The 23,903-nt window shown below is 36.0% G+C and overlaps 2 protein-coding genes across 2 annotated transcripts; both read right to left on the bottom strand.

The window, feature by feature from the left end:
- Positions 1-1,162: 1,162 nt before the first annotated feature.
- LOC105053419 (chitinase 2-like) lies at positions 1,163-2,317 on the bottom strand. Its single transcript, XM_010934552.4, has one exon. The coding sequence runs from the start codon at positions 2,276-2,278 to the stop codon at positions 1,361-1,363; it is 918 nt and encodes a 305-aa protein (XP_010932854.1). The 5' UTR covers positions 2,279-2,317; the 3' UTR covers positions 1,163-1,360.
- A 10,695-nt stretch (positions 2,318-13,012) lies between these two features.
- LOC105053420 (chitinase 2) lies at positions 13,013-14,172 on the bottom strand. Its single transcript, XM_010934553.4, has one exon. The coding sequence runs from the start codon at positions 14,124-14,126 to the stop codon at positions 13,209-13,211; it is 918 nt and encodes a 305-aa protein (XP_010932855.2). The 5' UTR covers positions 14,127-14,172; the 3' UTR covers positions 13,013-13,208.
- Positions 14,173-23,903: the final 9,731 nt, after the last annotated feature.

Genomic DNA, 23,903 nt, shown 5'->3' with positions numbered 1-23,903 from the left:
CTAAATCTGGTTGAACACAACACTTATTACATTTTTCTGCACCATCAAGTTAATATTTTGAAGGAGGGGACTAATACTAGAATTGTCCCTGCAAAACACGTTCAAACCTGGAAGCTTGACCAGGGCCATGCCAAGATGTGGAGCTCCACTGCTATGTCCCCCTTCGCTTCAATTGGCACGGAGGAGGACTTTGCAGCAATCATTGAGTCCAGGCTCTCCAGCAATAAATTGTGGAGAATCTCCGACGATAGGACTAGGCTTCGGCCCTAAAACTTAAGCCCCAAGTCTAACAGCTCCCCACCGTCACCGTTATTGATGGGTCTTTGAATGGCCACGCATCATAGCTTGCCAGAAATCAACTACATTAGTGCTCAGGATGACGGAGAAAGTCTTGGCAACCCGACGATGGCCTGCCCACTCACAGGTTTATTATTTTTTATTATTTTTATTTTATATAAATATTGAGGGTATTTTTGTTATTTGATCAAGTACACTTAAATATGTTTGGGCCAAATGAACAACCAAGTCACATTGCCATAAATAAAATAACTTTTAGGGTCTAATCGAAATTTTTGAACTACTGGGTTTATAATATTTCTCATCCAAGGTTGAGCGGATGTCACTGTATTTTTTATTTTCCTAACTTGTATGTAAAATCTTTGAATTTTTGATAGCAAAGATTTATACTTTAAAAAAAAATCGAAAAATGAAACGAAGGAATACCAATTGTCGGCAAATGCTATCATCAACATCAGTCCAGACTTTCGTAAGCAGTGATCGCTGGATCCCCCAGCACCCCAAGATTCGTTGTAGCATGGAATGGAACCCCAAGGCCATGAGGCGATCCACCCTTCTAGAATGCTGTCCACACCATTGATCGAACTGCTCCCCTTCTAATGCGAAGCTCACCTCAACCGCATCTCCATGAAAAATGGTGGGGGTAGCTTTGGGCACAAGTGCCAGCGATGGCATAGTTGTTGCCGGCGTGGAACGTGGCAAGATCCAAATTATATTTAAAATTTAAATTATTTACCGTATCAGTCAAGCACATGATCAGCTAAAAACCTAAAATAGATTGCTGATAAATAGATTGGCGCCATCCATAAAAGAAGCTTTAGAGCACCATAACAAAACCATTCACCAATTTATAGAGAAATAGAAATACAAAAGAAAATACCAAACGGCTTATATATTATATATATGTATTTGTATGCCAAGTACACAATTCATCAAAATCAAACTAAGGTGGTGGAATAGCTAGGTTATAGCCCAGTTTATGATCCATCTTATTTATTGTCCATAACTAAACCACCGTCCTTATTAACCACACTTTCTGAAATCTTGGATCTTCATAAGAGCACTAAGCATTAGCCAACAGATCCTGTGCTTCCGTCTCATACGGAAAGCCATTAGCTTTGGAGCTATCAGCAGACCATATGAATATGCCAAAAAGTCTTCCTTCATCCTGAAGTGTCTTACAAGCATTAAAGAAGCCATTTGCCGGAGTCAGTCCTCCACTATCGTCAGAAATCAAACTGGTCAGTATATTTCCTCCTTCATAATTTGAGCTCTGAGTGTCATAATAGCCTAAAAACTGGGATACCGTCGTGCTGTTAGAATACCCGTAGAATTGGAAGTTCACATAGTCTATAACATTGGAGTACTTCGCCCACAAAGCTTCGTAATAGCTCTGGAGTGGTTGATCTTCAAATGGAGCTATTGAAGCAAACTGTATCACTCCATTGTTCTTCAATGTTGTGATAAGCCTTCCAATGCATTCTGCAAAGGTGTCTTCATCGGCGGCACTGGTATTGAAGTTCTCATAGTCGACATCGATACCATCAAGATGGTATTGCTCAATGATGCTGGTCAGTGAAGAGACTGCATTATTAACCCAAGAGTCTATAGATGTAGGAAGGAAATACGCATTGGTAGTACTGCCGGCGACGCTGTACCCAGCAAGGCTAAGAGCAACCTTCACGTTGCTATGACTTTGTTTGATGGAGGCGACCGCGGAAGGGGTGAGATTGACGGTGTCCCAGAAGACGTTGAATTGGCCATTGGTGGGGGTGTAGGGGGTTGTAGTGGTGTAGTCTATGGCGAAGGCAAGGATGAAGTGGAACTGGACATCAGAATTGATAGGCACATCAGTGAATTTGACTCCCTTATCTTGAGCACCTATGTACTCTCTAAAGAGGTTGGAGTTTTCAGCAGTGGCCATTGGAAAGAGGAGAGCAAGGAGAAGGAAATAATAGGAGAAGAGCTTTGAGAAGTCCATTGGAGGATTGTGAGAGGATGGTTAATTATATTGTGAGGAAAGGGCTGAAGCTTTATTGTACTTATGTGGAGAGCTTAGATTAGATTGACCTGTAGGAAACCATTATCCTATCTTTGGAGGAAGTCAAGGATCCCGGCTGGTGACTGTAAGCTTATCTTTTGCGGAATATTAGACGAAGAAGAGTTTTTGGAACGCATTTTGTGGCAAGAAATGCTAGGTGGCGAGCGCTGGGTCCCACAAAATATTTCTATTATCTCACTGCACAATGAGATTGATGTAACTGATGGCGTTGATAGCTACATATGCCTTTTTTCTTCTACGCTATTTCTAGGACTCACCACCCCCAACATTTTAAATGAGTTAAATGGCCAAATGCGACGCAGTCCATGTAGACGTCGCAGTTGACACGCCATGTGTGCGAGCACAAGGAAGAGCCAATTGGAGACTTATTACGATATCTGCACATATAAAATGGAAGTCATACCAACGTGATGCAATTTTTTGATGAAACGAGATATTAATATGATTGTCACCTTACCGGGACTACATCAACTTGGACATTGTCAGTGAGGTATTAATAGGATGATTAAGTGCCACTTGGATTTCAATAAGGGGAAGCAGGCAAGACAAGCACATTCGAAAAGCTGAAGCCTAAAAGCAATAACTAAAAGATCATAGGCATCAGATACTTAAACAACTTGTGTGAATTAATATAATAATTAACCATGAGATGTGAAATGCTTAAAGAATACCTGAAGTCTTGTTTTTCATAACTAAAAGTTATGCAGCTCGCAGAGCTTTTTACCTTGTTTCTAGAATGACCTCCAATTATTGCAGTTAATGTTACCGACGCCTGCCTTTTCAAATCTTTGTTGTGAGAGCCTCCTACCATCAGCATGCACAATGCTATCAATTAGCCCCTCTATAGCAATCCAATCCTTATCAATAGGATTTTCATGGATAACCTCTTGTAGCAGGTCAAAAGCATCTGCAAACAATTTGAATAGTTACCAGACTGCAATTTGCCCTCTGCTGACCTAATCTTGAAGGCAATAGTTGAGTTCTCTCCACTCTTCAATTGACTGCATCAAACCAATATTGCTTCTCAGGGTAAAATCCTCGAGAACATGGCCTGTGTCAGGACCTGCGGTCCGTCCACTTTCAAGCCAGTCTTCGATGGCTGTTCTTTCACATGCCGTTCCAGTGCAAAGACTGATGGGGTCAACCATCACCTTTCCTGTTACGGGGCGCATGAATGGTTTCAGTGGTGGAATGTGCACATCCAGTGTTGCATAGTTCTCTATACTTTACACATCCAGTGCCGGTAGTGCTGCTCAATTTCTTCTTGGTCAATAGCAGCATCAGCACGAGACAGCAGTTCGATGACCTGTTCCAGAAAGATCTCTTCTGCTCTTTCTTTACGGGCAGCAGCTACTTCCTTTTCCTTTTTTAAACTGGCAAAGTTCTTCATGTATTTCGGATGGCTCGACAGGCACACCTACAGCTCTAGCTATTTCTTCCAGCATGTTATTTGCAAAGCTCTGGTCACTCTTCCTCTCACAAAGACCTTGATCCAACTTCTCTACAATTCTGAGCTGCGCTTGAGAAGCTTCAAACTCAGCTTTTTGCATCTCACCATGAAGCCATTCACACTTTCTGATATATCAGAGAGTACTTCAGTGCTCGCAAGAGATAAAGCAGCAAGAGACCTCTAGGTATTAGTTCAAGTAGTGTCATCCTGAGATCCTCTAGGTGAAATCTCTGTTTAATATTTTATGCGTATGGTATTTCTGAGACGCAAATCTTCACTAAACAAGACATAAAAAGTCAATTTCTATCCACAGGTAATGTAGCTCAGAAGATTTTATGATCTTAAATGTATCAGCATTCCAACCTTCAAGTGATGGTATTTGCCCAAGAATAACACCAAAATAAACCATGGGCTAGGAATCAAGTGCCTGTAAGTACAGCAAAATTTCATCACTCTGAAAAGTCTTTTAATCTCAAACCTTGGTAGACAGAGCTTCTTTCTCTGCCACTGATCAATCAAGATCAAGAATTTAAAAATTTACTCAGTGAAAGCTTCTTGCATCTATTGAATTTTGCTAAAAATAAATGCTTGGGAATAGTGCAGACTATCAAAAATTGATAAGCTATTACAAAGATCAGACAAATATATGATAGTTTGTTATCATCTATCCGTGATAGTCTGTCCTAAAATTTGAAAATCCAAAAGTTCATCGGGAAAAGAATAAACCTCTAACGGGTGTACATTGCTATTCAGTTCAGTAATTCACCTTGAAAAGAATAACAATCACAGAAATTTTTCACAAGAGAAACATCAGGGTGTGATCATCTGAGAAATAAACTTCTTCAGTGATGCCATTCATGTAGATATAGGTTTCAAATTTATCTGCACTAAAGTCAAATATTAAAGGGGAAAAATTTTCCATTGTATTCAATTCCACAACATGGATTCTGTTCTCAAAAAACAACAAGGAAATCTTAAGCTTAACCTACATCAATAAGCCTCATAACTTCTATACAAAGGCCCCTTATCCGTATTAGGTGGGTCAGCTTTATGGATTAGGAAGTGTTGCAGCAAAGTCCAACAGACTCTCAAGCCGATGTCAATCCTTTAGAGTCTGGAATAAGTCAAAGAAGACAAAAGGAAATTGTAGTTATAAGAAAAGGCACAGAAATGAAATTAGTATATAATAATAGTATGTGTGGTGTGATTTCAAAAATATGGTTGAAAAAAACTATGCAAACTGATACTGCCCCCATTCTTACTGAGTCTTTAAATGTATCGGAAAGGGCGATACCTTTTTAAAAGCCCTTTCAACCTGCTTCAAACAGAACTGATTCAGTTTCAATCAGAACACAAGCTTTCATACGAAGCAATTTGTATCTCTCCAAAGCATGTAAAACCAGACCAAAGATACATAAAACAAGAATTATAGATTGCCCTGTGTTTTTATGAAATATTCCATAGTTTTGGGTCCTTAGAGTAATAAGTTGGAGGCTCAAAACTTTTATATGAACATTCATGAAGGTTCATGAACATATTATCATTTTTATCTTATGAAATTTTGGTTACCAACTTTCATCAACAGTGTATCATAAACCATCTACATGCTGCAATTTTTTTTTTTTTTTTTACTTTTGAAAATAGATTTAGTTAATTATATTGATGATATTTTTTCTGAGATTCCAAATTTAATAAAATCTTTGCAGCATTGGCCCATTATGACTTTCAAAATCAAAATAACAGTTAGAAAACATCTTGCCAACTTCTGGCTAAAACATGCTTTGAAGCAAACATAACTCGTAAATGTTCTGTTAGCAGGTTAAGGCACTTTGATCACTATATCAATAGATGCCTCACATTCCTGCATTTACTCTTCCAAAAGTTTGAAGTCATCTCTTCAAATATGTTAGAATCAGGACAAATGAAGCCTATCTAAATAACCAACGATCACAAGAGCATCAAAGGGAGAAAAGACATGCTACAAAAGAAAAACCAACTCGATCAATTCAACCATCATAGGCTCACATCACCTCCATTGTAACAACACAGGACCTCACTCAAAGAAGGCTAGCTAAAAGGTTATAATTTTGGGGGTCCTTGGCCCCGCTCCAGTACTCAAGACCTCCCCATCGCGCACACACGATGTGAGGCTAGACACACACCTGAATTGTTCCTTACATCCATACAATCAAAAAACAATAATGATGGATTATGCAAAAACTTTCCCAAATTTAACAAATATTTATATAAAATGAATCAAAATAAAACAAAAAAAGAGTATGCCAGAAAAACAGGAGAATCAAATATCCAGACTCACATAAATAAAAGCAAATTCCATAAAAGACTACCAGCTTGTGCAAATGTTGGAGGGTGGGGGAGGGGAAGAACATTTGTGAGATGAAAGAGAACTCGAAAGATCATTCTTACCCATCAAAGGAAACAAAAAACCACATTCCATCGTGAGAGCAAGCTTTAACTCAATTGAGAGAATCATTATCCTGCCCAATCTCTTGCAACTCTCATGGCTGTTGTAAAACGAGAGTTTTGTTTTGTTTTGTTTTGTTTTTTTTTGTTTTTTTTTTGAGAAAGAGACAGAGATAGTCTCTGTCTACGTTCATTTCATTTCCACCCACTCCGTTATAAACCCATCCACAGAGTCCCAAGCCCAAGTGTTGAGACGCCCAGTTGAGCTTATTAGAGATTGCTTTGGAACTAAAAGAAGTATTTCCGAGAGAGAGAGAGAGAGAGAGAGAGAGAGAGAGAGAGAGATGAGATTTTGGAAAGCAGGAAAAAGAGCAGAGCTGGGAGAGGTTTCAGTAGAGAATTTTCGAGGAAAAAAGGAGGAACTTGTGTCTCTTTCTTGGAGGAGTTTCCGAAGAAGATGGCTGTGAAGAGTAGTCGCGGGAGAGAGAAGAGGGGACCTTTGAGTCAAGTCTTCCCGTGGCCTTGGGGTCGTTGCCGTCGGGGTGAATGCGTTGCGGTTGGTAATCTTGGAGGAAGGCTGGATGTTTAACATCAAAACACGCACACGAACTTTAAAACAATTCTTTTAGGAAAAAAAAAATCTACTGATACCATCTAAAAAGTATTTCTATAAAAAAATAAACGTATACTATTCGAAAATAGAAGATCTAGCATTGCTTTCATTTTCTCTTTTGTACAAATCAAAGCACTATCAAACATGTCTAACCCTAGAGTTAAATCCACTATTTGGCTATTCTAAGTTGATGCATGTATAAGCCAACATATATGTTCACGTTTATTTAACTCCATCAATGTCTTTGCCAAAGATTTTGGAAGTTGTTGCTGGTGATTTACATTTGAACAGAAATTGATTCATAAATATTGAGATTTTTAAAAAATTATAATTTATAGATTTATTGTGAAATATGCATATATTGAATGGAATTATGATATATATACATACATACAAACGCGTGCGCATATATATATATATATATATATTATATATATATATATATATATATATGTATTAGTTTGCAATAATGCTTTGATACGTATTGAATTTGAGCTCTCAGTTTAATTATGTTATCTAGATCCTATTAATGAGGGTTATGTATTGATTTTCTAGATCTTATCAATGAGGATTATGTATTGGCATTTTGATTATGATTGAGCTTTTTATTTCTGTTTTGGCCCTGATACAAGTATAAATGTAGTCATAGTTAAAGACTGTCGAGTTATATATTATTTAATTTTGAATCAAATTACGTATGTATATGAATATTTAAAAGTATTTGATTTATATAAATTAGTATGAAATATGTTCTTTGGTTTATTCACGGCATTTATTATTGAATTTTATGTCTTATGATAATATTTGAAATATCTAGTTACGGTATTTATTACTTACTATGCTATCGAACTCATTATCTCTCATTTGTTTTCAGATTTAAATTTTTAGTTGCAGAAGTGAGTATTATTTGGAATGAGATTAGAAGCAAAACTTGATAGTATTAGTATAGCTAAATTAGATCTTCTTCTTTTTTTTTTTTTTTGAATTTTTAGCTGAGATTGATTTAATGTAAGACTTTTGAATTTGTTATTAGCTGGATTGGCTAATTACTTAAATTTTGACTTTGAGTTATTCAAATTAATTCTGATATGATGCATTGATATCGTATTTGGAATACTTTGTATATTTGTGGAGAGAGTTCTTCATGAATATATAACGGTTGCTATGATCTCTTGGCTCATGATCTCGAGTCGAGAGCATGATAAGTTTATTTTTTTAATTTTGTTGAGATGATTGGTGCTACTGCCTCAATTTTTTTCTAAAGTATCATGAGAGTGGTTAACAAGCAGAGATCATGGGTTGCATTAGCTTTCTCCTGATGCTTACATTAATAAAAATGAATGGAAAAATTCCAATATATAAGCATCACATTATGCTTTGCACTCTTCATTGTTTGGAATAGTTCTGGATTATGATTGCATCCATTCATTTGGAATATTGGCTGGTGGAGGATTTCTTCAACCATCATTAAGCTGAGGAAAACTACTGGAAGTCCTTGGTGTGAGAATAGAAAAGAGATTACATTAATACCAGGCTTTCAGTATCCTCAGGTTTGAAGAGGGTCTACCATTTCCCTCAGTTAGGTATAGGTTGACTTGCGCGACCACTTATACAAGGTTTATGTGCAAGTGTTCTGAAGAGTAATCTAAAGAACACATAAAAATGGTGACAAGAACATCCATTGCAAATGGTCTACATACTCCATGCCAAGAACTCACTTGTAAAGTAGATACCATTCTTGCAAATGACAATGATCAGTTCCTAGCCATGAGATGAGTAGGTGCTGGATGATGATATTTCAGAAACATTGCACATATTAATTTACAAGATATAAAAGCATAGTTGTTGAGTTATGATTGAGAACCTCAAACCACATCTAAATACAGGACCATGATTAACTTTAAGAGGGTGCTTGGTTGAAGTGAGTGGGGTTTGAAATCGGAATCAGAATGGGTGACCATTCCAACCATTTGGTTGGAGGAGTCCTATTCCGATTCCAGAATGGAATGGGAATAGTCCAATCTATATATAACTCAATCCTCATTCTCCTCTATGGATTCAAATTTTCATTCCAATTCCCATTACGAAACAAGCGCTTAGGAGAATTTAGCTATTTTGATTCCAATTCTAAACCATTCCAATTTTCATTTCAATTCTGATTCTGCTTGCGAATCAAGCACCCCCAAGAGTGATTATGGCATCTCTGAATATATATGCTGGGTTCAGCCATATCCCTTGCACTTCTTCCTCCCTGATCTCCAACGGTAGTTACTTGAGGAAGGGCTTACAAGGATCAAACAGCTTGGATCTTTCTATTACAAGATCTTCGGATGCGGCAAACCATCTCTGTGTTGTCTTAGCTTGTATTTGGACAATTGGATATTGGTTGGAGACTTAAAAAACCAGGTTAATATCCATAAACATTTTTAAGTGCACATATAGCCATACATAGGATAACTCAGGGACATCATAGCTTAATGAATGTGCCAATTAGCTGGCTGATAAATCTCTCTTGGCATTTATACCAAAGAGCGAGATCAAAACTTACTGTCCTTGGGAAGTAAGGATTAAGAGTGTTTGAGGCTGTAGTCAGAAGTAGGTTTTCTACCAACAGTCCTTGACTATCATCTGAAACAATACCGGCCAACATATTCCCTCCTTTATAATTTGATCTATGAGCCTCATTACAGCTTAAAAACTGTGACAGCATCGTAGTTTTAGGGTAGCTCTAGAATTGGAAGTTCATATAATCTATAGCCTTTAAATGCCTCTTCCACAGGGCTTTATAATAGGTCTGGACTGGTTTATATATGCTCGTGTAAGCCTATTGAAACAAATTTTAACACTCTGTTGTTCTTCAGTGTTGTGACTAGCTGTCTCGATATCCCTAGCCACCACCTCCTTTCCTTAATCAAGTGAACCGAGCAAGCTGGTCACCGAACTAGGTGGGCCATGGGCTACTAGGGTCGGCCAGGCTGATGTAAATCCGAGTCTAGCCCGTTTAATAGATGGACTCAAATTATAGGCTCAGTCTGGCCAGCCCACCAAGCTCAAAATATAAGGCCAGGCCCATCCAAAGTGCTTTGGGCTCGGATGGGTTGGGCAGGCCATCTGACATTCGAATAGATCTAGTTATCATGCCCTTGTTACATGGAGGTGACATCCAGGGGAGAGCGGTTTGCAGTGCTCCAAAAGTTGGTGACTTGGCCAGGGGACGGGGGATTGGAGGTGGTCTAGTCTATGGCAAAGTCAAGGATGAAGTGGAATTCAACATTGGGGTTGATCGGAACTTTGGTGGATTTGACGCTGTTGAACAAGTCTCTGATATATTCTGTTAAGAGTTTGGAGCAGCAAGATGTGGCCATTGGAAAGAGATGAGCGATGACCTATTGGTTGGTAATTGTTACTCTCTCTATATATAAAGCAACAACATTAGTTGACAAGTAAATCGGGAGTTTGATCAGCTTTTTTCTAAAACTTAAATGGATGCAAATGAATTGAAGATTCCAAAATTTAGATATGTCTCATGCAATGGATCATTTGAGCTTCCATGTAAGCTAAAGTGGTAGTACTTGGCAGAAGTTGCCTCCTTCATCTATATTAGGAGCATTACCATATATGATATCTTAATAAACTTGTTAGTTTGAAAATATCCTGAGCTTTTATTTTCATGCAAAGGAAAGGAGAGTCACACGATAGTTAGGATGCATTTGGTATGGGATGATCTATCCAGAATTAAGGATGATATACGTGAAAGTGATGAGATCATCATATTTGATTGCACCATGATGATCCTACGTGGTCGTGATTTTAAATCACCATCACTCCTCAAATCATCTTTCGATTTAATGATAGGATATCCATCTTTGAGGTCTAAAATCCAAGATCATTCCCAGGCAATGATCTTGAGCTGAAATATAAGGACAAAAATATCCCTCAATCTAGTAAAAAAATTAATATATTAATATACCATTAATATATTATATCAACATTATATATATGATATTATATTATATTATAAGTTATATTATAATATATTATTAATCATATTATTGTCATATTATGATTTAATGATAATTTGAAATTAGTGTTAAAATATTTTATTGTACTTTATATTTATATAAAAATATTTAGTAAATTACTTCTATTTGTCTTATTTTTCTAATCAAAATAATTATTCATATTAATAACTAATATATTATAAATAAAAATAAAAATATTAATTCTATAATAACAATTAATATATTTTTATAGAATATAATAATTATTAATATATTAATAAATATAGTAATATTTTATTTATAATATATACATGATTAATAAATATATTTTTATGGAATATATTATGGATGATTTTGGTATTATATAATCAATGATTTTGAATTCTTATAAAATATCAAATGGGTTACTTATAGATAATCATTGGACCATGGCCTATCAAATGCAGTGATCTTAGATCAGATCACCACAAGGTTCGAATTACTGATGATCTTAGATCACCTTAATTAATGATCTCAGTTGGATTATCAAATACTATCTTAAGTGATTCTCTTCTTTAATGAACCCCTCAAAGAAAGCAACCCATGGCCACCGTCTTCTCAAGTCTTTGCCACTGATGACCTCCCCTTATTCATGCCAACCAGAGGAATAATATGTTTTTTATTAACATTATAAGCTAGAAGTTTAAAAATAAAAAATAAAAAAAAGGAAAAGAAACAAAATGACTGTACAATAGCCTCCGTCAACATCGCCATCGCCCTCATCTGCATATTTCGTACACAAATGACTTCGCCCATTGTCCAATTCGAGTCCTCCAATGAGAGATTGGCTAAGTGATGTGCCACCGGGTCGGAGTTGCGAAGGAGGACAAGCATCGAAATCGCCTCCTTGGATCAAAGCCCAGAGTCTAATTGGTGCAATTCTTGGAGATGGAGCTTCACTGTTGCATCCCTTTTCACTTCGATCAACACTTGATTTGAGTCCTAAGATTGAATGGTGTACTAGTTGTGCTCTCCTATGCCCCTAGGTCAGGGAGTCGGATGAGAGGGACCAATGCCAAGATTGCCCCAACAAACCTGATCAAAGCTTTGCTACCATTCCCCGCTTCCGTCTCAATCAGTGTTTGATTCAAGCCGTTTAGTTAAAAGTTGTGATTGGATCAAGGATAAGGAAGCAATTCTTTCCAACCATCAACCTGAATCTCTTTAAAAAATCTAAGAAAAATAGACAAAAATAGCAAAAATAGGGCCTAGATTCCATTTTCTTTCATCAATGAAAAACAAGCTCAGTTACATAATCCTTATTTATTAATAAGTCTGTCCTATATAATTCTGATCAAAATCCTCTCCTCCTAATTGGAAAGAAAAAAAAAATAATTTTTCTGAAATATGTATGATTAGTGGAATAAATAATCATGAAAAAAAATTAAAATCTTATAAAAAGTATATCTCAATTTTTGTTGATCTTTTTTTTAGCCGCTCTACTTGATTCTTTTCGGATTGGAAGATATGTCCATTTAAAAAAGAATTAAAAGAAAATTTTTGCTTTTGACCGACCTTTTAAGGCTCCAAGCAATAAAATTTGGCCTTGTTTGTTTGGTACCCTATACCCTTGAGAGATGGCGCCCAACAATCTCCTCCCGTGGGATATTTCTATCTTTTTCTCCAGCTGCACTAGACTTACGATCAGACATATTTTTAGAGAAGCAAACTCTGCAGCAGATTGGATGGCGGCTTGCATTGCAAAGTACACTGGAGATCTTTTGTGAACTTTCTTTCCTAACTTGTATGTACAATCTTTGAATTTTTGATAGCAAAGATTTATATTTACAAAATCAAAAAATGAATGCAAGGAAATAGCAGTTGCATGCAAATGCTATAATCAACTTCAGTCCAGATTTTCGTAAGCAGCGATCGCTGGATCCCCCAGCACCCCAAGATTCGTTATAGCGCGGAATGGAGCCCCAAGGCGACGAAGCGGTCCACCCTTATTCTTGGACGCTGTCCACGCTATCGAACTGCTCCCCATCCAATGCGAAGCTCGCCTCAACCGCATCTCCGTGGAAGATGGTGGGGGCAGCTCTGGGCAAAGACGCCAGCGAAGGCGTAGTTGTTGCCAAAGTCAGAGGAGACCAGTGATATTTCACGAATTTGTAGAGCAACAGAAATACAAAAGAAAATACCAAACGGCTTATATATTATGTATATATATTTGTATGCCAAGTACACAGTTCATCAAAATCAAACTAAGCTGGAACAGCTAGGCTATAGCCCAGTTTATGATCCATCTTGTTTATTGTCCATAACAAAACCACCGTCCTTATTAACCAACACTTTCTGAAATCTTGGATCTTCATAAGAGCACTAAGCATTAGCCAACAGATCCTGTGCTTCCGTCTCATACGGAAAGCCATTAGCTTTGGAGCTATCAGCAGACCATATGAATATGCCAAAAAGTCTTCCTTCACCCTGAAGTGTCTTACAAGCATTAAAGAAGCCATTTTCTGGAGTAAGTCCTTGACCATTGTCAGACCTGAAACTGGTCAGTATCCTCCCTCCTCCATAATTTGCGCTCTGAGTATCATAATAGCGTAAAAACTGGGATACCGTCGTGCTCTTAGGATACCCGTAGAATTGGAAGTTCACATAGTCTATAACATTCGAGTACTTCGCCCACAAAGCTTTGTAATAGCTCTGAAGTGGTTCATCTTCATATGGAGCTATTGAAGCAAACTGTATCACTCCATTGTTCTTCAATGTTGTGATAAGCCTTCCAATGCATTCTGCAAAGGTGTCTTCATCGGCGGCACTGGTATTGAAGTTCTCATAGTCGACATCGATACCATCAAGATGGTATTGCTGAATGATGCTGGTCAGTGAAGAGACTGCATTATTAACCCAAGAGTCTATAGATGTAGGAAGGAAATACGCATTAGTAGTACTGCCGGCGACGCTGTACCCAGCAAGGCTAAGAGCAACCTTCACGTTGCTATGACTTTGTTTGATGGAGGCGACCGCGGAAGGGGTGAGATTGACGGTGTCCCAGAAGACGTTGAATTGGCCATTGGTGGGGGTGTAGGGGGTTGTAGTGGTGTAGTCTATGGCGAAGGCAAGGATGAAGTGGAACTGGACATCAGGATTGATAGGCACATCATTGAATTTGACTCCCTTATCTTGAGCACCTATGTACTCTCTAAAGAGGTGGGAGTTTTCAGCAGTGGCCATTGGAAAGAGGAGAGCAAGGAGAAGGAAATAATAGGAGAAGAGCTTTGAGAAGTCCATTGGAGGATTGTGAGAGGATGGTTAATTATATTTTGTGAGGAAAGGGCTGAAGCATTATTGTATTTGTAAGTGTGGAGAGCTTAGATTAGATTGACTTAGAGGAAACCATTATCCTATCTTGGAGGAAGTCAAGGATCCCGGCTGGTGACTGTAAGCTTATCTTTTGCGGAATATTAGACAAAGAAGAGTTTTTGGAACGCATTTTGTGGCAAGAAATGCTAGGTGGCGATTGCTGGGTCCCACAAAATATTTCTATTATCTCACGGCACAATGAGATTGATATAACCTTTTTTTTTTTTTTTGGTAGAATATTGGTATAACTGATGGCGTTGCTAGCTATTCCATTTTTCTTCTACGCTATTTCTAGGACTAGCCACCCCAAACATTTTAGATGAGTTTAATGTCCAAATGCGACGCAGTCCATGTAGACGTCGCATTTGACACGCCATGCGTGCGAGCAGAAGGAAGAGCAATGGAGACTTATTACGATATCTGGACATAAAAAATAGAAGTCATACCAACGTGATGCGATTTTATGAGACGAGGTATTAATAAGATTGTCACTTTACCAAGACTATCTCAACTTGGACATTGTCAGTGAGGTATTAATAGGATGATTAACTGCCACTTGGATTTCAATAAGGAGATGCAGGCAACACAAGTACAAGGAAAGGAATATATATATATATATATATATATATATATTATATATATATATATATATATAAGTGAAAGTTAAAGACATCTGAAGAAAGTTCTAAATTCTAATACATGCTGAAGCAGAGGGTAGCTTTAAAAGTTCTAGATTTAACAATTTCAACAGACAAATGTTTTCTCAATTACATTTTCTTTTGAGTGCATAAGAGGTTCGAAGAGAAGTAAAGTAGAAAAGAGCTTTGAGAAATGCATTGGAGACATGAGGAACAGGTTTGCTTGTATTTGAGTAAGAGGTTTAGGGGTTGTCTTCAGAAGGGTGAAGAGGAAAATATGTGGATAAAGCATGGACAGAAAACCTTTGAATGGGTCAAGTGTGTGAGCTGTGAAGGGTCTAAGCTAATTGCCATTCTGCCCTTTCCAATCAGGTTTCTTTGTTGAAAAGTTTTAGGGTAGGAGGTTTGGTGGGCCAACTGGGCAACTATTAACAAAGACTTGGGACAGAGGAAGAGGTGGGGAGGCATTTCTGAGCTATCTCCATTCAGAACTCTAAAAATGAGCGATCCCAAATGCATTGGGTGTCTATATAGAATTTGAATTTGACATGCCTCGCACGTGGAGAGACTTAAGACACAAAGACAAAGGTCTAGATTGAAATAGGAGATACGGCATTTGTCCCGCCTTATCCCTTGGGTAAATGCCAGATGTACCGCATGAAGGGTTGGAACCACTAATCCCTAACAATTTGGTCAAACTATTAGCAAAGAGTAACCAAAACGCAAGGTTGCTTCCTCTATCCAAATAATGATAAGCAGATGTCAGATATATTATGGTACAAGGTAATGATTAAATAAGGATAACAATACTTGTTCAAATGCAGTTTTCGTATTACCCCTACCTATTTTGGGATTGGGCATATCCATGACCTTTGTTTGGATTGGAGGTACACAAAGTTCATAAGAGAAGGAGAAAGTGGGGATACAGAAAAAAAGAGGGAGGGTAAGGAAATTAATGAATTCTTATTTAGAAAGGAAAGGAAAGGAAAGGACAAAAAGAGTACATACTTTATTCTTGTTTGGATAGAGGAATTAAAGAAGAGATAGAAGAACTTTTATATATATTTTGACAAATATGTACTTTCTCATTAATAGATATACTATTTAATATTTATGATATTTTGATAAAAATTGTAAATCTTTATCAGAAATCTGCCTTCCAAAGATCGTGATATCCGGATTTGCGCGAGGAGCGACCTGTGGGTGAAGGGATGGCTATAGGGTTTCTAAGTTGTGCGAAGAGCAAAGAGGCGGTTGGGAAGATAAAGTATATAATGGTCTAGTTGTAATTTTAAAATTTTATTAAGGATAAGTTAAAAAAATAAAAATTAAGCGTGAACATTTTCCTTCGTTACACCCCAAATCGGAAGATACAGAAAATTGAGTAATTGAGGGTATGGAGGGGTTAAGAGAATTCTTCTCTATTCTCCTTTACCTCTCAAAAAATTTTATCAAACATGGATTTATTCTTTACCCTCCCCTCTCTTCCCCTTATGAACTCCCGTGTACTCCCAATCCAAACAATATGTAAGTGATAACAAGAAGTTATCCCTACAATGCTTATCCTGCTCCAGACTAGGCCTGGCATTTTGAATCAATTCTACTACAACAATCTTCGAGGGTAAATATCAGTCTAGATTCAAAGAACCTAACAGTGCCTAGACTTCCACGGTCTTGTTTGTCTAGATTCAAAGAACCTAACAATGCCTAGACTTCCAAAGTCTTGTTTCAGGATGGACTCTTACTTCAACAACAATGCGTAGACTTCCAAACTCTTTTTTTTTTTGGTGATTGACTTCCAAACTCTTGTCTGAGGATGGAGCCTTACTCCAGTTCCAAATACCAGTAGCTGCATTCAGCTATTTCCATCAATTATTACCAAGATAAGAGACTTCAGCCGAACTAAAGCAGGAATAACTCACAAAAAAGTAATTTTTTAAATTTTTTTTAGAAAAAAAAAAGGCCACAAAGAATGACCTCAAAATAACAGAACTGTAAAAAAATCCTCTTACTAAAGTGACTTCATCTGTTCCTTGGCCTAAACTATTGAGTGTGGCTTGAATTTAGTGTAACTCATGGTATGAATCCAATCCATTTTAGACTTGACTTAGTCTATTTGGGTATTTTGATCTTTTCTCTTTATTTTAAGATTGTAATCTTTGTACTTCATCTTTTTGATGTAGTAAAATCTCTTCTCATCTTCATCCATGAACATAGATCAAAGGTTGAATAACGTAAATCGTTGTGTCCTATTTTTGCTATATATAATCGTTTGTTATTATTTTAAATTTTATATTAATTAATAGATAATCTTGTAACAAACTGGTATCTGAGACTAGGGTTCAGATTTGTTCAAGTTCATTTATTAAGTCTGTCTTGGATTTTGATTATCTATTGATTCTATTTTTTTAGTCTTTGCAATTTCTTTGTGATAGCTATGAAATTTGAGATAAAAACATTCAATAGAAAAAATAAGTTCAATTTTTGACGTGTGAAGATGCGAGCCTTATTAGTTCAGTAAAGATTGCTGAAGGCACTAAAAGATAGCAATACTTTGCCGATGACATTGTCAAAAGAGGATAAAGATGATCTACTAGAGTACACATGCAATATAATTCAATTGTCTCTAATAGATGAGGTTCTGCAAAAGTTGTTGACAAGTTATCTATTGTAATGTTGTAGCTCAAATTAAAGAGCATCTATATGATGAAGTCTCTAACAAATTGACTCTATCTGAAGCAGTGGTTTTACACTCTTCGGACTAAGGAAGGTATATCCCTTATAGACAATCTTGATGAATTCAATAAAATTATTTTGGATTTAAAAAAATATCGATGTGAAAATTAATAATGAGGATCAAACTCTTATTCTGTTGAGTTCATTATCTCCCTTATTTAAGCATTTTGTTGATATTATGCTATATAGTTGAGACACTTTTTATATAAAGATGTGAGGGCTTCATTGAACTTGAGAGAGTTAAAGAAAAGGATGTGTGAAACTTGAAATGAAAATCAGACAATTTGTCTGGTTGCTAGAGATAGATCAAGAGAAAAGAATTCATATTCAAATTCAGGAAGTAATAGAGACAAATACAATCCAAAGGAAAAGGAAAGAGAGGGAATGTAATTACTGTAAGAAAAAAGACACTGAAAATCTGATTGTTCTAAACTCAAAGAAAAGAAGAGAAAGTCTGATAATACTTCTAATGTTGATGATTCGGTCAGTATAACAGAGATAGTTCTGATGGTGCCAATGTCCTCTCAACATGCTTGGATTCTTGATTCAATGTATTCTTATCATTTATATCCTCATCAAGATTGATTTTTCAGTTGTCATCTTATTGATGGAGGCATTGTATTTATTGAGAATAATATATCCTATAAGAATGTTGGTATAAGAACCATTCATATCAAGATGCATGATGGTATTGTTAGGACCTTATCTGATGTGCTACATATACCAGATTTGAGAAAGAACCTGATTTCTTTGGGTGCTCTTAATGACATGGTTCTAAATATGCTAATGAAGATGGAGTTTTAAAGATTTCAAAGGATGCTCTTATTGTACTTAAAGGTAGATTGTCTTATAACTTTTATTTACTTTAGGATAATACAATTATTGGTACTGTATTAGTTTTCTTATCAGATCCAGATTCAGATAATACTAGTTTGTGGCAATATGTATGTTTGGGTTATATGAGTGAGGTTGGCATATCTATTTTGAACAAATAAGATTTATTATGTGGTCAAAAAATTGAAAAGCTTGACTTTATGAGCTTTGTGTCTATGTGAAGCAGTCTAGAGTTAAGTTCCGTACATCCGTCCATAGGACAAAGGTAATTTGGATTATATCTATTCTAATCTTTGAGGTCCTGCATCTATTCAATCTAAAGACAGTTCTTGATATTTGTTGGCTTCTATTGATGATTTTTCGAGAAGAGTTTGGGTATACTTTGTGAAGCACAAGAATAAAATTTTTTCACTTTTAAAAAGTAAAAAATGGTTATTGAGAAATAATCCAACAAAAAGATCAAGCGATTGAGAACTGATAATAGCATGAAATTTTGTGAGGATCAGTTTAATGAGTTCTGCGAGGTGGAAGATATTGTAAGACATCATACAGATAAGAAGACACAATAACAGAATGTGTTGCAGAATGCATAAATAAGACTCTTTTGGAGAGCACGATGTATGCTTTTCAATTAGATTTATCTCAAGATTTTTAGGCTAAATCTGTTGATATGGCTTACTACTTGGTGAATAGCTCTCCATCTATTGCTATTGAATTAAATGCCCCAATTGAGGTATGGTCTGATATATCTATTAATTATTCTATTTTAAAGATATTTAGTTGTCTTGTTTACACACATGTCAGTGATAGTAAATTTGAAAAAAGAGTACAAAAATATATCTTGCTTAATTATCGGTCTAGGATGAAAGTTATAGATTACAGTGTGTTGAGCTGGTTCTTAGAAATTCATAATCAATAGAGATGTTACCTTTGATGAAAAAACTATTCTTCATTTGAGAAAGGAGTAAGTTATTATGATCATGATGTTGATGCACAGATGAAGCTTGAGGTTAGACTTTCGTTCATCCGTCGTATGATGATAATTCAATTCAGCCAATTCAAATTGATAAACTTGTTGATAAGAGAGTGCCTCGTAAGAGTAGTAGTACACCATAGCTACTAGTAGATCAATGAGGCAAATTAGACTTCCTCAGAAATATGGATATACAAATTTTGCCTCTCTTTTGCATTATCTATGGCAAAATCTATTGAGGTTCGGATTTTGTTAATTATCATGAGGCCATCAGTAATCGTGAGTTTGCACAATGGTCTATTGCTATGAGTGAGGAGATTTAGTCTTTTCACAAGAATCAGACATGGGAGCTCATGAAACTATCATAAGGCTAAAAGATTATTAGGTGGAAATGATTCTTTATAAACAAAGAAGGAATTTCAGAAGTTGAAGCAGCAAGATTCAAAGCATGTTTAGTTCAAAAGAGCTACAGTCAGAAAGAAGATATAGACTTTAATGAAGTTTTCTCTCCTATTGTGAAACATAGCATCTTCGCATGTTGCTTGCCATTATTGCATTATTGACTTAGAGCTTGAGCAGCTTGATGTCAAGATAGCTTTTTTATATACTAAGCTTGAGGAACAGATTTACATATAGCAGCCAGAGGGATTCGTTGTTCAGGGTCAGGAGGACCATGTTTGCTTATTAAGAAAATCATTGTATGGTTTAAAGTAATCTCTAAGATAGTGATATAAGTGATTTGATGCATTTATGCTTGAGCATGGTTACTCTCATAGTAACTATGATAGTTACAAGAAGCTTGCAGATGGTTATTTTATTTATTTATTGCTCTATGTTGATAATATGCTCATTGCAACAAAAAATATATTTAAGATTGAGAAGTTAAAGATTCAGCTTAGCAGTAAATTTGAGATGAAGGACTTGAGGGCAGTAAAGAAGATTTTGGGTATTAAGATTCATAGAGATCAACTTATGGATGGATTGTTCTTGTCATAGAAAAATTTCATGATGAAGGTGCTTGAGCATTTTGGTATGCAGTATGCTAGTATTCCAAGCCAATGAGTACTCTACTTGCAATATACTTCGGACTTTCAGCTATTTTATCTTCATAGTTAGATGAGGAGAAATATATATCTTATATTTCATATGCTAGCATAGTTGGCAGTATCATGTATGCTATAGCTTGCACACATCCAAATATCTCACAAGTAGTAAGTATCATTCACAGGTACATGGAGCATTCAAGAAAGATCTATTGTCAGACTATGAAATAGATCTTATGCTATTTGAGAGGCACTATAAATGTTATTTTGGTATATGATCGAGGTTTGGACACTTGTAGCAGTGTTATTGGTTATGTGGACTCTAATTATGCAAGTGACTTAGGTAGAAGGAGGTCTTTAATAGGTTATACCTTCACTCTGTCAAATTATACCATCAGTTGAAAAGCAACTTTATGATCTACTATTGCCTTGTCTACTAAAGAGGCAGAATATATAACAGCAACAGAAGCAGTGAAAAAGGCTATTTGGTTATGATGTTTCATTGGTGATAATCAAAGTATCATACATCTAACAAAAAATAGATATTTCATTGGCTTATAGCAAGATGTGACTACTGTTTATTGTGATAGTTAAAGTATCATATATCTAACTAAAAATAGATGTATCATGAGAGGACCAAGTATATTGGTGTCGGGTATTACTTCATTTGGGATGTTGTATCATAAGAGATTATGGCACTAAAAAAGATCCCTACGGTAGATAATCCAGTAGACAAGTATAAGCATTGTTTGGACTTAGTTCATATTTTGATATACTAAGCTCGACCCTTAGGAGTATTCTTAGAGGAGATGGAGAAGAGTTCACTATTTTATGTTATAATTTGATGGAATTCAAGTCAAGGTGGATATTTATTGAGCATGGCTTGAATTTGATGTGATCCACGATATGAATCTAAACCATTTTGAATTTCAATTGGCCCATTTAGGTATTTGGTCTTTTATCTTTGTTTTAGAATTTGATGGCTATATATATATATATATATATATATATATATATATATATATATATATATATATATATATATATATATATATATATATATATATATATATATATATATTGTAATCACATCTTTTGTGGTGGAGGGGTTGTATTTTGTTATTTGAGTCATCGCATGCTTTTTGTACTTTATCTTTTTGATATTGTGAAATATCTCTCTATCTTCATCTATGGACATAGGCCTAAGACCGAACCACATAAATCATTATGTTATATTTTATCTGTATGTGATTATTTATTATTATTTTAAATTTTATATTAATTAATAAATAATCTTGCAACATACACTACTTTCGACCATTCTTCTCCAATTAGATAATTTCGGCTCTACTTTAGACCAATCAAACCGTAAACAAACTCTTGATGGACCGATTGAACTAAGTTAGAATGCCCAACTACAGTCTACCAAACAGGTCCTAACTCCAAACTCTAACCACTAATTTCCGGTAACTTTGAAGTGATATGAGACACTAACTCAAGTTTCATATAGATGTCTGCATTTGCAAACGTAATCTATTCTCAAATGAAACCTCTGATTACTAGTTCACTAGCAAGATAAAAAAAAAACTTCAGCCCAAGTTTCACAATACTGATCGATACCCATGCATACCGACTGCACTGATACCGTACTTGCACAAAATTCAAAAAATATGCTGACACTCGATATGCCGAATCAGCTCTTATATCGGATGTACCAACATTATAATAGGATGATATTAGTATAGAATTCAATATCAAAATAGCGAATCTTGCTCCGGTTGGCTTAAAATAGGAATAACTCACACAAAAGCAATTTTGTGAAAAATGATAATAGAGAAAGCCTCAAACGAATGACCTTCAAAAACCAGGATTAAGAAGGAGCTCACTTTGCTGAGGTGACTTCATCGGCCCCTTGGCCCGCACCAGTTCAGACTATTTGTTCCGCAATTCGATGACATGATTTCATCTCCACTTTAGACCAACCGAACTCCCGAAATAGACTCCTGGTGGACCAAATGCACTGAGTTCAAATGCCCAATTACAGGCTACCAAACAGGTCCTAAGCTATATTTAGACTCTAAACATTAATTTCCAGCAACTTTGAAGTGATCCGAGACCAGCCACTCAAGTTTCAAATATATGCCTAGATTTCCAAATGCAATCTATTCTGACGTGAAACCTCTGATTACCTTTTTAGCTCTGATCAGCTGAATGGAACCGTTTTGGGCTCCCAAAGAAAGCAGCTCTCTACATAACACTTTTATAATATTGGCACTGGATCTCTATGCAATACTTATTTTATAAGAGAAAAAGCGGTCAATGGATGGAATTGTGGATGGAAAATTATGTGACAGAAGGTTGACTATGTCTAAGACTCACAGTTTTACATGCAATTTATGTACCATTGCATGTATTTTCTACTTCTTGGAAGAAACAACCTAAAATCACATTAAAAAAAAAAACTCTATATTTGAATATTTGCTTGATGAATTTTTTTTTTTTGACAGAAATTAATGTTGCTTGAAAAATGTCTCACAGTCTTGGAGCCTTAGATCACTCAATGGCACTTCACCCACACTTTCTGTTGCTCGAGATATGCAGCATAGCAGATGCATAGCATAGCTTGCTCTGAAGAGATAAATGGTATGGGAGAACCCTTGCTAACATGTTGTGAATATAGGACATCTCAGAAGCCAAATAACCAAACAAGAACACATATTGAACCCCCAAAACTGGGACCCACTAAAGTAGAAATAACAATGTTAAATAAAAATTCAGAGAATCCACCAAAGTTCAGAGAAATCTTGGATTAGGAGAAATTAAAAAAAAAAAAAAAGTGAAATAATCAATGCATCATAAAACAGATGCCCATTTAAGAGTCAACAAATAGTAGAATGTTGCTGCTAAACAACATTAACTATTAGCCGTCGGTAGTTCATTAGCAAATCTTGAACAAGCTGTGAGATTGATCAACTGTGACATGGTTCATTGACAACTCATTTACTCAAAGAGTAGTTTGGTAATAAGCAAGCCTACCGAATTATCAAGAGTAACTAAATATTTGTTTCCCAATATTCCAGATAGCATTGTTACGTTGCCTGACTGAATTTGAACATTATATCTTGGGGTGAAGGAAAAAATGCATTTCGTACATCCCTATACATCCTGTCTTTAGTTTTATTAGGCCACTAACTATTGTTTATGATCATGTGGAGTCTCTTGTAAAACTATATCATGCTCACCTTAATTCATGCATATAACCACTTTAAAATGGATCTAGTCCAGGTGCCAGGGCCCTGAACTGCTCTGCAATGGTAGCCCCACATCAAGAAAGCCTCTGAATATCTATTTTCTCATATGCAAAACAAACGATCTAAAGAATAGAGATGGAAGATGTTTCAACATAAAATAGTATGGATGTTGAAGCAAGGTGCAAACTAGCCAATCTGAGTTTTAGGCTTCTTGGGCTCCATATATAAAA

Source organism: Elaeis guineensis, chromosome 10 (assembly GCF_000442705.2).
Source record: "Elaeis guineensis isolate ETL-2024a chromosome 10, EG11, whole genome shotgun sequence".
Taxonomy (NCBI): domain Eukaryota; kingdom Viridiplantae; phylum Streptophyta; class Magnoliopsida; order Arecales; family Arecaceae; genus Elaeis; species Elaeis guineensis.
The sequence above is the reverse complement of the archived record's forward strand: the minus strand, read 5'-3'. Positions and strand labels throughout refer to the sequence as shown.

What these genes read in the sequence shown, in the direction of transcription:
- LOC105053419 (XM_010934552.4), bottom strand. Translation starts at nt 2,278, where the DNA reads ATGGACTTCTCAAAGCTCTTCTCCTATTATTTCCTTCTCCTTGCTCTC.
- LOC105053420 (XM_010934553.4), bottom strand. Translation starts at nt 14,126, where the DNA reads ATGGACTTCTCAAAGCTCTTCTCCTATTATTTCCTTCTCCTTGCTCTC.